Consider the following 13,655-nt stretch of genomic DNA (forward strand, 5'->3'; position numbering starts at 1 on the left):
TCCATGGTCAGGAAACCGTAACCATCTATTGATCAACGAGCTAGTCAACTAGAGGCTTACTAGGGACATGGTGTTGTCTATGTATCCACACATGTATCTGAGTTTCCTGTCAATACACTTCTAGCATGGATAATAAACGATTATCATGAACAAGGAAATATAATAATAATCAATTTATTATTGCCTCTAGGGCATATTTCCAACACTTTGTTCTAGTATCGAGTTGTAATCATTGAGTTGTAAATAAATAGAAGTGTGATGATCATCATTATTAGATCATTGTCCCAGGTGAGGAATAAAAAAAGGCCATAAAAAGAGAAGGCCCAAAAAAGAGAGAGAGAAAGGCCATAAAAAGAGAAGGCCCAAAAAATGAGATAAAAAGAGAGAAGGGACAATGTTACTATCCTTTTACCAGACTTGTGCTTCAAAGTAGCACCATGATCTTCATAGTAGAGAGTCTCTCATGTTATCACTTTCATATACTAGTGGGAATTTTTCATTATAGAACTTGGCTTGTATATTCCAACAATGGGCCTCCTCAAGTGCCCTAGGTCTTCGTGAGCAAGCAAGTTGGATGCACACCCACTAGTTTCTTTTATTGAGTTTCCATACATTTATAGCTCTAGTGCATCTGTTGCATGGCAATCCCTACTCCTTGCATTAACATCAATCGGTGGGCATCTCCATAGCCCATTGATTAGCCTCGTTGATGTGAGACTTTCTCCTTTTTTGTCTTCTCCACATAACCCCCCTTCATTATAATCTATTCCACCCATAGTGCTATGTCCATGGCTCACACTCATATATTGCGTGAAAGTTTATAGGTTTGAGATTACTAAAGTATGAAATAATTGCTTGGCTTGTCATCAGGGTTGTGCATGATGATAGCATTCTTGTGTGACGAAAATGAAACATGACTAAACTATATGATTTTGTAGGGATGAACTTTCTTTGGCCATGTTATTTTGAGAAGACATAATTGCTTAGTTAGTATGCTTGAAGTATTATCATTTGTATGTCAATATGAACTTTTGTCTCGAATCTTTTGGATCTGAATATTCATACCACAATTAAGAAGAATTACATTAAAATTATGCCAAGTAGCACTACGCATCAAAAATTCTGTTTTTATCAGTTACCTACTCGAGGACGAGCAGGAATTAAGCTTGGGGATGCTTGATACGTCTCCAACATATCTATAATTTTTTATTGGTCCATGCTATATTATCTACTGTTTTAGACATTATTGGGCTTTATTTTCCACTTTTATATTATTTTTGGGACTAACCTATTAACCGGAAGCCCAGCCCGGAATTGCAGTTTTTTGCCTGTTTTAGGGTTTCGAAGAAAAGGAATATCAAACGGAGTCCAAACGGAATGAAACCTTCGGAAACATGATTTTCTCATCAGATAAGATCCAAGAGACTTGGACCCTCCGTCAAGAAAGCCACGAGGTGCTCACGAGGATAGGGGCGCGCCCCCTGCCTCGTGGGCCCCTCGAAGCTCCACCGACGTACTTCTTCCTCCTATATATATCCACGTACCCCCAAACAATCGGGGACGGAGCCAAAAACCTAATTCCACCGCCGCAACTTTCTGTATCCACGAGATCCCATCTTGGGGCCTGTTCCGGAGCTCCGCCGGAGGGGGCATCGATCATAGAGGGCTTCTACATCATCATCCAAGCCCCTCCGATGAAGTGTGAGTAGTTTACTTCAGACCTACGGGTCCATAGCTAGTAGCTAGATGGCTTCTTCTCTCTTTTTGGATCTCAATACAATGTTCTCCCCCTCTCTCGTGGCGATCTATTCGATGTAATCTTGTTTTTGCGGTGTGTTTGTTGAGACCGATGAATTGTGGGTTTATGATCAAGTCTACCTATGAATAATATTTGAATCTTCTCTGAATTCTTTTATGTATGATTGGTTATCTTTACAAGTCTATTTGAATTATCAGTTTGGTTTGGCCTACTAGATTGGTTGGTCTTGCCATGGGAGAAGTGCTTAGCTTTGGGTTCAATCTTGCGTTGTCCTTCCCCAGTGACAGAAGGGGCAGCAAGGCACGTATTGTATTGTTGCATCGAGGATAACAAGATGGGTTTTTTATCATATTGCATGAAACTATCCCTCTACATCATGTCATCTTGCTTAAGGCGTTACTCTATTTTTTTAACTAAATACTCTAGATGCATGCTGGATAGCAGTCGATGAGTGGAGTAATAGTAGTAGATGCAGAATCGTTTCGGTCTACTTGTCTCGGACGTGATGCCTATATACATGATCATACCTAGATATTCTCATAACTATGCTCAATTCTGTCAATTGCTCAACAGTAATTTGTTCACCCACCGTAGAATACTTATGCTCTTGAGAGAAGCCACTAGTGAAACCTATGGCCACCGGGTCTCTTTCTCATCATATCAATCTCCATCACTTTATTATTGCTTTGCTTTTACTTTATTTATTTTGCATCTCTATACCAAAAATACCAAAAAAATATTATTTATCATCTCTACCAGATCTCACTTTCGTAAGTGACCGTGAAGGGATTGACAACCCCTAAGCGTGTTGGTTGCGTTGAGCTATTGTTTTTGTGTAGGTACGAGGGACTCGAGCGTAGCCTCCTACTGGATTGATATCTTGGTTCTCAAAAACTGAGGGAAATACTTACGCTACTTTGCTGCATCATCCCTTCCTCTTCGGGGAAATCCAACACAGTGCTCAAGAGGTAGCGCTTAGTGATAAAGTAAAGCATTACAGGGCGATTGTTTTCCATACAATAAAGCGACAACCATATGGCTCCTGCCAGTTGCCGATAACTCGGTTACAAAATATGATCATCTCATACAATAAAATTTAGCATCATGTCTTGACCATATCACATCACAACATGCCCTGCAAAAACAAGTTAGACGTCCTCTACTTTGTTGTTGCAAATTTTACGTGGCTGCTACGGGCTTAGCAAGAACCGTTTTTACCTACGCATCAAAATCACAATGATAGTTTGTCAAGTCGGTGTTGTTTTAACCTTCTCAAGGACCGGGCATAGCCACACTTGGTTCAACTAAAGTTGGAGAAACTGACACCCGCCAGCCACCTGTGTGCAAAGCACGTCGGTAGAACCAGTCTTGCGTAAGCGTACGCATAATGTCGGTCCGGGCCGCTTCATCCAACAATACCATTGAACCAAAGTATGACATGTTGGTAAGCAGTATGACTTATATCGCCCACAACTCACTTGTGTTCTACTCGTGCATATGACATCTACGCATAAAACCAGGCTCCGATACCACTGTTGGGGAACATAGTAATTTCAAAAAAAATCCTATGCACACGCAAGATCATGGTGATGCATAGCAACGAGAGAGGAGAGTGTTGTCCACATACCCTCGTAGACCAAAAACGGAAGCGTTAGCACAACGCGGTTGATGTAGTCGTACGTCTTCACGATCCGACCGATCAAGTACCGAACGTACGACACCTCCAAGTTCAGCACACGTTCAGCCTGATGATGTCCCTCGAACTCCGATCCAGCCGAGTGTTGAGGGAGAGTTTCGTCAGCACGACGGCGTGGTGACGATGATGATGTTCTACCGACGCAGGGCTTCGCCTAAGCACTGCTATAGTATTATCAAGGTGGACTATGGTGGAGGGGGGCACCGCACACGGCTAAAAGATCAAACGATCAATTGTTGTGTCTATGGGGTGCCCCCCTGCCCCCGTATATAAAGGAGCAAGGGGGGTGCGGCCGGCCTAGAGAGGAGCGCTCCAGGAGGAGTCCTACTCCTACCGGGAGTAGGACTCCCCCCTTTTCCTTGTTGGACTAGGAGAGAGAGGGGAAAGAGGTGGAGGAGAAGAAGGAAGGGGGGGCGCCGCCCCCCTCTCCTTGTCCTATTCGGACTAGGGGGAGGGGCGCGGCCCATGCCCTGGCCGCCTCTCCTCTCTTTCCACCAAGGCCCATTAAGTCCCAGGGGGGTTCCGGTAACCTCCCGGTACTCCGGTAAAATCCCGATTTCACCCGGAACACTTCCGATATCCAAACATAGGCTTCCAATATATCAATCTTCATGTCTCTACCATTTCGAGACTCCCCGTCATGTCCGTGATCACATCCCGAACTCTGAACAACCTTCGGTACATCAAAACATATAAACTCATAATATAACTATCATCGAAACGTTAAGCGTGCAGACCATACGGGTTCGAGAACTATGTAGACATGACTGAGACACGTCTCCGGTCAATAACCAATAGCGGAACCTGGATGTTCATATTGGCTCCCACATATTCTACGAAGATCTTTATCGGTTAGACCGCATAACAACATACGTTGTTCCCTTTGTCATCGGTATGTTACTTGCCCGAGATTCAATCGTCGGTATCTCAATACCTAGTTCAATCTCGTTGCCGGCAAGTCTCTTTACTCGTTCCGTAATACATTATCCCGCAACTAACTCATTAGTTGCAATGCTTGCAAGGCTTAAGTGATGTGCATTACCGAGAGGGCCCAGAGATACCTCTCCGACAATCGGAGTGACAAATCCTAATCTCGAAATACGCCAACCCAACAAGTACCTTTGGATACACCTGTAGAGCACCTTTATAATCACCCAGTTACGTTGTGACGTTTGGTAGCACACAAAGTGTTCCTCCGGTAAACGGGAGTTGCATAATCGCATAGTCATAGGAACATGTATAAGTCATGAAGAAAGCAATAGCAACATACTAAACGATCAGGTGCTAAACTAACGGAATGGGTCAAGTCAATCACATCATTCTCCTAATGGTGTGATCCCGTTAATCAAATGACAACCCATGTCAATGGTTAGGAAACTTAACCATCTTTGATCAACGAGCTAGTCAAGTAGAGGCATACTAGTGACACTCTATTTGTCTATGTATTCACACATGTATTATGTTTCCGGTTAATACAAGTCTAGCATGAATAATAACCATTTATCATGATATAAGGAAATAAATAATAACTTTATTATTGCCTCTAGCGCATATTTCCTTCACGATCATGCAGGATGTTGTCGTGATGCGGGAGGAGCACGAGGACCGCCACCTATATTATCACGGCGGCAGGCCCCCACGCCGCCCTGATCCCGCCCGTCGCCGCCCGACCTTAGCCATGGGCCAACCTCCACCAACCCACCCAAATCCAGATCGGGGGGATTGGCATGAATCGTGGCAAAAACCGCCTAGCCCCTACACACTAGCGAGATGAGGCCAGCCCGCCGGCCAGCAGTTGCAACGCGCCCGGCAAGTCCACCTGTACGCCTGAGCCAGGTCGCGCCGCCCGCGCTCGCCGGCCTCAGAAGGCGACCATCACCAGCACGGGCACGCCGACCACCCCACCGCGCAGCCTCCCCACGGACGCTGTGCCCAGCAGCCGTCGCCGCCAACATGCCATGCCACGCACACGCGCTGAGCCGCCGCCCAGATCTGACGTCCCGTGCCGCGAGCTTCTGACCAAGAGGGAGAAGAATCCCCGTTGTCGCCCTAGCCGACCGGGCTTTGCCCGTCAGCTCGCGTCGGCGGGGGCAGGGGAGAAGGGAGGAGGAGGTGGGTTCGATGCCGGCGGCCTGGGGCTCTCCTCGGACGCCCGCGGGGGCGCCGCGAGGAGTCGCGTGTCTCACATATTCCTTGTGTACATGGTAATGCTTGTGGATCTTTTGCTAATACTCCCTCTGTAAAGAAATATAAGAGTATTTACATCACTAAAGTAGTGATCTAAACGCTCTTATATTTCTTGAGTACTTGTTGTCCCTTTGTTTGGATCCGACATGATGGACGTACGGGCACGCGCGCGCCTCTCTGTATCTGCCCCAGATATAGGTTGGGTTTAAGGGGTGCTGGATAGCCCACATGTACAAGGCCGGTTTGAGGGGGGGGGGAGTTGGGTCGCATTTTCACGACGGGTCACTAACAGGGGCATCCGCCCGGACGTGAAGGGAGAATTTTACGGGTCTGGTTGTAGATGCTCTTACGGGCGTTTTTCTACGGAATGGTTATACGAGATGATGTGGGGGGAACTGAAAGGGCGGTCGAAATCATGTAGGGCCCGACTAAATTCTGAGGGAGTGCGGAGAGGTTAAGTTGAGATTAAGAGTGAGGATTTGGACGTAGATACCGTGCATGAAAAACTGTGTATAAGTCTAAAAGTCCTCTTCCGTTCCCGAGCTCAAATGAGCTCGGGTGAATGGTTATAAATCCAAAATATATGGAAATAATTCAAAACAAACGGGTAAAAATTGGCATTTGTGGAAGTCATGGCCAAAAAAACTCAGCACTCAAAAATGCTTTTGAAAATAACATTTTCGGGGTATCGATTTTGTTTTTTTGGCCAGGGCTTCCACAAATATCATTACACGGTGAAACTTTGCAAGCATCCAGAACGTTTGCCAAAAAAATCAGATTTTTTATTTTTTTTTGTTCTATTTTACTCTGCGTCAGCCTTGCATTTTCGCGACAATTAGCTTTGGAAAAAAAACATGTCCCCACAACTTCGTCTCTCCGAGCGGCCGGCCACCAACTGACGACCAACCGCGGACCAAGACGAGCGGCAAGCTCTCTTGGTGTGCTCAGCTCTGCTTCGTCCGAGATCCCCTCCTCCTATCTCAGCCCAGCGCCGTCTTCTTCCAGCCCGTCGATATCTCTCCCCGCTCCGCTCCCCATCACGAACAGCTGGTCTCGAAGAGAGCGCCTGGTCTATCAATGGCGGAGGAGACCGAGACCGAGAAGCCGCTCTTCTCTCCTGCAGATGTCTCGCTCCACGCGTCCACAAAGGACTGCTGGGTCGTCATCCATGGCAAGGTTGTCAAAGATAGGAGAGGAATCCTCATTCTTGGTCTTTAGGCTCCGTTGGTTAGGAGATCTGGACTGGCTTTCTTGATCTGTCTGTTTCTCTGATCCGCTCCCCTGTTCCTCGGATTTTGTTGCCCTTCAGGTGTACGATGTGACCAAGTTCTTGGAGGACCACCCCGGCGGAGAGGATGTCCTGCTCCATGCATCTGGTACAAAATCCATCCATTGTCTGCTTCTTATGCTTTAGTTCTGGATTTCTTCCTATTCATTGAGCGTCTGCTCCATTGTCATGTTACTGCTGATTTCTTGTTCCCCGATTTTTTTTGTTAAAATGGCATCAACATAGGTTAGCTTCAGTAGTTGGGACTTGGAAAAGGTCAACCAGAGTAGTTGGAAATATAGGAGACCAACTTCTCGAAAATGCTTCCCGCAAAAAAAAAAAAATTCTCGAAAATGCTCGTTGGGTGCTAGCGGAGGATGGAATCCCAACCACAGTGGAAGCCGTGGCGAAAATAAAAACGCCTAAATGATTTTTTTTAGAAATAGAAAAACCGCTTAATTTTTTTAGACAGTAAAAAAACCGCTTAATTTTTTTGAGGGATTAAAAAAACCGCTTAAATGATGTCATCCTCGCCTGCCCCCAATGGATTTTCCCTGTGATACTGGGCCGTGGAAGCATTGCTGCCGTGGTGTTCTTACCGGGCCTGATGATGCCCAAACGAACGGGAGGCGCATAGGCTGGTTGCCCTAGTGAAGCACGGGCTCTCCCCGTTCTTTCGTTTAGTACCACCTCGCTGGTGGAGAGCAGGGAGGTGGACGAGGGACATATAAAAGGAGGGGCGGGGCAACGTTGCAAATCATACCTTTCTCGGCCTTTTGGCTAAGATCAAGTGTAGTATCTGTTCTTATCAGTTTAATATCTGATATGTGGGCAATGTGCCCACAACGATATTAAATTTATTTTTTGTGGGGGAGGGATAACCGCAATGGCTTGCCATTGGGTCCCTTGAGTGTCGCCTGGGCGTTGCACTACAGCCCAGGCAGGCGCACCCCAACCAAAACTAATTTAAAACTTCACATTTCCCTAAAAGAATTGCCATATTTTTCTGCTGTGCAGAGTCAAATTCGCCTGTTTGACACAGCTTGTTGCAACCAAATCGCCATTCGGGCAGTCATTGGGTTTCTGAACTTGTTGTACATGCAGCAAAGGTCAAATTAAGAATGCGGTATGTTTTTCAAAGTGCGCCTAGAGCCCTGAACACTGTGCATACCCACTATTGCTTCGCTGGCTCTATTTCTCTTACTAATTATGCCTACAGACAACACTATTATATCTTTGTTTCCCTCAGCGAAGTAAATGGGCCAACATCATGAATAAAGTTTAGTGAATCACAGGAGGAAGAAGAAAAAACAGTTGGGGAATGCCCCCCCCCCCTCCCAAAAATCCGCGTCCACCAACTTATGGAAATTAGCACGTTTTCTTTTCTTGCAAATGTTGTACTTAAAAAAATTGTCAAGCCTCAGTAATCACACTAGCCTTTTGTTTTTTTCAATAGCTGCATTAGTTCCATGATAACTTATTGCCTCTTAAAACACATGTTATAATAGTTTAACCAATGGACAATAACTGTGATACTTACACACCTGGCATGGTTTTCAAAGTGATCCATATGAAATGGGCATATACTAAGTTAACTGATGAGTTGTTCAAATTTATTTTGTCCATGTTTGATCAATTCTTGAAGCCTCTGGGGATGCCACCGAGGCTTTCGAAGATGTGGGCCACAGCACATCAGCCATCAGCATGATGAGCAGCTACCTGATTGGAAGCATCGAGGACTATGTGCCTCGCAGTACATCGAAGGACGCAACAGTTGGTGGCAGTAATGTGCTGCCTGATTCCAGAACAATGCAGAGGAACAAAGGCTCTCCTGCTCCAAACACATTTCTGGACTTCGTGCTCCCTTTATGCATGCTTGTCCTGGCCTTTGCAGCTTGGTACTACCTAACCTTCGTGGCCGAGAGCTAGAATTCGGAGAAGATTCATATCATTGCACATTTTTACGTCACTAGTGTTGCTGCAGCGATACATTTAAGGAGCGTAAACTTGGTCATAGAATCATTTGCTCTTGATGGAGGTTTCTTGATGTAGCTTGAAACTTGAAAGAACTAGGCATATTTCGCCCTACATATTGCAAATTTGTTGGGTCTTCTTGGAGGCTGGCCTGCCTGTAACACAGACCATGACTGTGACACTGAGATGTATGGATAGGGCATTTGCCTTTACTTCCGCTTCCAATCAATTGTTCGAGACTTTATCTTAGTTGCGTGATGGTTGTTCCAAGTGATCTACTAGTGTAAAAAATGCTCTTATATTATGGGACGGAGGGAGTAGTACTTATTCACTTGACACATAAAAAGATCACATGGATCCCAGTATAAGCTATGGATAATAATATGCCACCTCTGCTGGCTTGGACATACTATCAGAACAAATCACATATTTTTGGAACAATGTTCTGAGTGTCGCTTTATCTGTATCTAGGATAGAATCAGGCTCCATGGTACAAATTTCTAGTACACATACTTCATGTACCGTCCATAAATAATAATATAATTTCCCTTTTTGTTCTTGATCATACAACAGTTATATATCTCCATGCATCAGAGCTGATGCCTGATGCTGAACACATCTTGAACAAGCCTGTGAATTTCTTCTATTGAAGTAACTGAATTGGAACAAAGACTGACAGTGGTGTCATACGACTAGAGACCTACTACCTCCATTCCTAAATATAAGATGTAACTGCCCCAATGTCTTATAGGAATGGAGGTAGTAGTTGTCAAGAGTGAAATCTGAATCACATTAAGAGCAAAGCGTGCACCTTACTGACAAATAGGCTAATTCAATTAAGGGAGACAACATTATTGTTTTGGATCCACAATTATGGAAATGCTCACCTGGTCACCCCTGATTTTTGCCGCAGTAGGATGGTAAATCACTTATGCAGAGATAGTTGGTAAACAATATCAGTGGCCTCGGAAATAAATCAATGCTCTAGGGTCATTTTCCATTTCTTTTATGCTTTCTGAAGTCTATTCACACCCTCTAAATGGGATACTTGAGCTGGAGAGGCTTGCAATTTCAAAATTGAAGACAGCCATGGTGAGTTTCAACAGATGGAAATTGTCGATGAGGTGGCATCGGGCAATGGAGATGCCACCACTGTTTGTTGTGCCGACAGGGAGGAGAAGACAGGTGAGTTGGCGCATATACCCGACAATGTGCTCGCCAAAAATCCTTTGTCGCACATCTTTGTAGAGCCTGGCATGAAACCGACGACTCATCCTGCGTCATGCACACTGACCTGCTTTCGCTCTCGCTCGCGGATGCGTTCTTCAACCTGAAGGATCCTACACTCATGGAATTCTTCGCCTGATCCTCCTCCTGAAATGGAGGGTGGGCAGAAAGTGAAAATCTTTATCTATAGGTGAGGGATAAGGCACATTCTTGGGTGGGTTGCCTAACCCTCCTCCTCAAGTGGCAGGTTGGTTGAAAGTGACCAATGGTCTGGAGGAAACCCCGTTGCTCCCGCGTCGCCTAACCCTAGGCGACACGGGTGATGCCCTTTAAGATTCGGTTTGGATTGTAAAAAGGTTTCATGTCTTTTCCCCAAGGAACCAAAGGGTGACCAGTCGAGTTGGCAACGAAGGTGGCGACATCGAAGACGAACATCTGCCCTGGTACAAAGGTCATCCTGGAACCGATCTAAGCGTTGATGCGAACTCCCATCAATCGCGATGTTGACCTGCATGGGCTACCACTGTCGGAGCTAAATCCGAAAGATCCCTCGATAGGGTATCCTTAAACTAGGCTACTTGGTGCGATGGTAATAAGGACACACGATTAACCATTTTACCCAGGTTCGGGCTCTCACGAAGGAGATAATACACTGTGTCCTACTATTTGCTTTATTATGTTGGAGTGTATCGAGAGTACAAAGTACCGACAGATTGTATGATGTCTATCTACGGGCCAAGACCCCCCGCTTATATAGCATACCGGGAACCCTACGTTACAAGGCTCCTAGTTGGCTATGTATAGGGAGGTAAAATTCTCCATGAATCCAGCCTCTTGTCTTGCATGTCAAGTCGCCGAGAATCTTCTTGTTATCCGCCATGGGCCGTCCTACGTGGTCCAGGACAGAACCGATAAAGGGGGTCCTCATCATGGCAATGCCACCTGGTGAAAGTATCCAAGACAAAACTGAAAATGTCCTTGTGTTGATTGTGTGGTTGGAAATTGCTAATCGGGCAATGCCACCCGGTGAAAGTATCTTTGTGCTTTTTTTCTGAGGGAGAAAGTACCCTTGTGTTCATAATGTTCATGAATGATTTTTTTTAAATTATCCTACGAAAAGGAATTAGAATGAAAATGCCTTCTTTCCTCCGACAGTGCTGTTCTTATGTGGAACCTCGATACGATCTTTGATGATAATTGGACTACTTAAATAAGTCAAAATCGCTGTGCAGCAAAATTTCCCAAACAATTCGCCTTCACCACTTCCTTTAGAAATCAAATTGTAATTGTTTTGAAGACAAAGGAATCAAATTGTAAAAAAATACGCGAATCAATCTGTGGTTGAGTTGGTTAGGTGGACAGTGGTATCCCAATCCACCAGGGTTCAAATCCTGGTGCTCGCATTATTCCTGAATTTATTTCAGGATTTCCGGCGATGCGCTTTCAGTGGGAGGAGACGCCTACGGTGACTTCGTAAATCTCAAGATGATATGCCGGCTCATTCTCTCGGAGGTGCTCATAGGGGTGAATGTATGCGCGTGTATATGAGCGCTTGTGTCTGTACTGATGCTAAAAAAATTGTAAAAAAATACTCCCTCTGTAAACTAATATAAGAGCATTTAGATCTCTAACTTAGTAATCTAAACGCTCTTATATTAGTTTACGGAGGGAGTACTGAGCAAGAATTAAAAAATGAGGCAATAAAACAAATTGTAAATGTCTTATGTTTGTATCTGCAGGCTCTGTTCTTCCAATTCAGTTAGTCGTGACACGGCTGAGCCCATGTACTGGTGCTGGACGGCCCAATCTGTTAAGCCTCGGCCTCACTCCCGTCAGACGTTAGGTTTCATTCTCCGTCCCTCTATCTCGACGGCGTCGCCGCCGTTTTCTGCCGCCTCCATGTCCGTCCCCGCAGAGAGCTCTCACCCGGGGGAGGAAGGCCGCGCTACTCCTCATGCCCGGTACACGAAGCAGAGCGGGACGGCGATCGACAGACTCGCCGACGATCTCCTCGTCGAGATCCTCTCGCGCGTCCCCGCCAAGTCGCTCCTCCGCTTCAGGTGCGTCTCCAGCCACTGGCTGGCGCTCATCGACCACCCCGACCACCGCAAAAGGCTGCCCCAAACCCCGGCCGGCTTCTTCTACGACAACAAGTACACCGGCGAGTGGTTTCTGCAACCACCTCCCCACTTCACCAGTTTCCCAGGGAGACGGTGCCCTCCGATCGACACCTCTTGCTCCTTCCTGCCCAACCATGAGCGCGTCCATCTGTTGGCCTGCTGCAGCGGCCTCCTCCTCTGCCGCTGGCGCGACGCCTCCGCGCAGGGTGACGAGTTCCGTTATGTCGTGTGCAATCCCGCCACGGAGAAGTGGGTCGTGTTGCCGAGCTCCGGCAAGGCCACCAGCGAGGTGGCCACCGCACGTTTGGGCTTCGACCCAGCCCTGTCGTCGCATTTCCATGTGTTTGAGTTGGTAGATGAGCAGGAGCCAAACTGGCACCCTCACATCGCCGGAGTGGCAGTGTATTCGTCTGAAACTGGAGCATGGGTTTATAAACAAGAGAGATGGAACAAGCAAATTAGGCCCATTGATCGTCGGTCAGTATTTGTCTTTCTTAATGGCCACCTGCATTTTCAACCCAGCGCCCGTTGGTTATCCCATCATCTAGCCATGGTAGACACAGAGGGGGAAACATGGATGAACTTCAGTCTCCCTGGTGGTTTGGATGATGGTTTTATTCAGCGATCACAAGACCGCTTGCATTATGCCAATTTTCAGGGATATGGAGGTGGTGCCATTCGATTAGTAGTTTATGTTCTGGACAACTATCAAAGCAGAAAATGGATATTGAAGCACAGCATCGAAGCTTCATACATATTTCGAGGGATGGATGCCTACCTTCTTGGTCGTTTTGGATGGGCTGCGATGGATTTTGGTTGGATTGCGATTCATCCGGAATGCAACACGATATTCTTCAAAGGGGGCATTTGATGATCAAATATACCCTGGAAGATGGCCAGCCGCCATATCTGCCATATGTGCCATTGTATGCAGAGTTACGGTCATTGCACATTTGACATCAGTCTGAGTTGGTGGCTTTATAAGAAGTGGATCTTCGACAAACACTAGTTCTTTGTGCTATGGAACAGCCTGGTTGGTATGTTTGCTCGAACTGGGCTATTGTTTTATCTGACTGATGTATGCATGCTTTTATGTTTCGAGTGTGGTGGTTCGCTATGGAGTGAACTTGGGTGATTAGTTATCCAAATTTGTACTGAACTTTCTGTTGCCCGTATTGGTTTCTGCATGCCAATGGTTTTGAAGAACTCCTACCTCCATGTATTTGGTTAACTTGGCGTAGTGTTTGAGCGACGGTGATGATGTAGTAGAAGACATGACCAATGATCATCATGCAACTTAAATTCTAAACTTATATTTGCATCTTATGGACAGTGACTTAGTAAATGATCAGTTGTCTGCTAACGATATAATGTCAAACTGTGCTAATGGTATAACTTTTGAAATCAATTTTATGTACTGCTAAT

General features: G+C 45.9%; 2 protein-coding genes and 1 non-coding gene across 3 annotated transcripts; all 3 read left to right on the forward strand.

Moving 5' to 3' along the window:
* The first annotated feature begins 6,512 nt into the window (after window positions 1-6,512).
* LOC123148835 (cytochrome b5) lies at window positions 6,513-9,127 on the forward strand. The gene is made up of 3 exons (XM_044568351.1): window positions 6,513-6,818; window positions 6,952-7,018; window positions 8,555-9,127. The coding sequence occupies exons 1-3, from the start codon at window positions 6,720-6,722 to the stop codon at window positions 8,836-8,838; spliced, it is 450 nt and encodes a 149-aa protein (XP_044424286.1). The 5' UTR covers window positions 6,513-6,719; the 3' UTR covers window positions 8,839-9,127.
* LOC123155058 (U2 spliceosomal RNA) lies at window positions 7,669-7,864 on the forward strand. The gene has a single exon (XR_006477188.1). It is a non-coding gene; the product is annotated as a U2 spliceosomal RNA (small nuclear RNA).
* A 2,832-nt stretch (window positions 9,128-11,959) lies between the features above and the next one.
* LOC123154069 (F-box protein At5g07610-like) lies at window positions 11,960-13,431 on the forward strand. The gene has a single exon (XM_044572871.1). The coding sequence runs from the start codon at window positions 12,010-12,012 to the stop codon at window positions 13,099-13,101; it is 1,092 nt and encodes a 363-aa protein (XP_044428806.1). The 5' UTR covers window positions 11,960-12,009; the 3' UTR covers window positions 13,102-13,431.
* Window positions 13,432-13,655: the final 224 nt, after the last annotated feature.

The sequence above is a fragment of the Triticum aestivum genome, chromosome 7A (genome assembly GCF_018294505.1).
Source record: "Triticum aestivum cultivar Chinese Spring chromosome 7A, IWGSC CS RefSeq v2.1, whole genome shotgun sequence".
NCBI classification, from domain to species: domain Eukaryota; kingdom Viridiplantae; phylum Streptophyta; class Magnoliopsida; order Poales; family Poaceae; genus Triticum; species Triticum aestivum.

Bases quoted from the DNA above. Each gene is read 5' to 3' on its own strand.
- LOC123148835 (XM_044568351.1), top strand. From the start codon at position 6,720: ATGGCGGAGGAGACCGAGACCGAGAAGCCGCTCTTCTCTCCTGCAGAT. The intron at 6,819-6,951 runs GTTGTCAAAGAT...GTTGCCCTTCAG, and splicing joins GGGTCGTCATCCATGGCAAG to GTGTACGATGTGACCAAGTT. The intron at 7,019-8,554 runs GTACAAAATCCA...CAATTCTTGAAG, and splicing joins TGTCCTGCTCCATGCATCTG to CCTCTGGGGATGCCACCGAG.
- LOC123154069 (XM_044572871.1), top strand. From the start codon at position 12,010: ATGTCCGTCCCCGCAGAGAGCTCTCACCCGGGGGAGGAAGGCCGCGCT.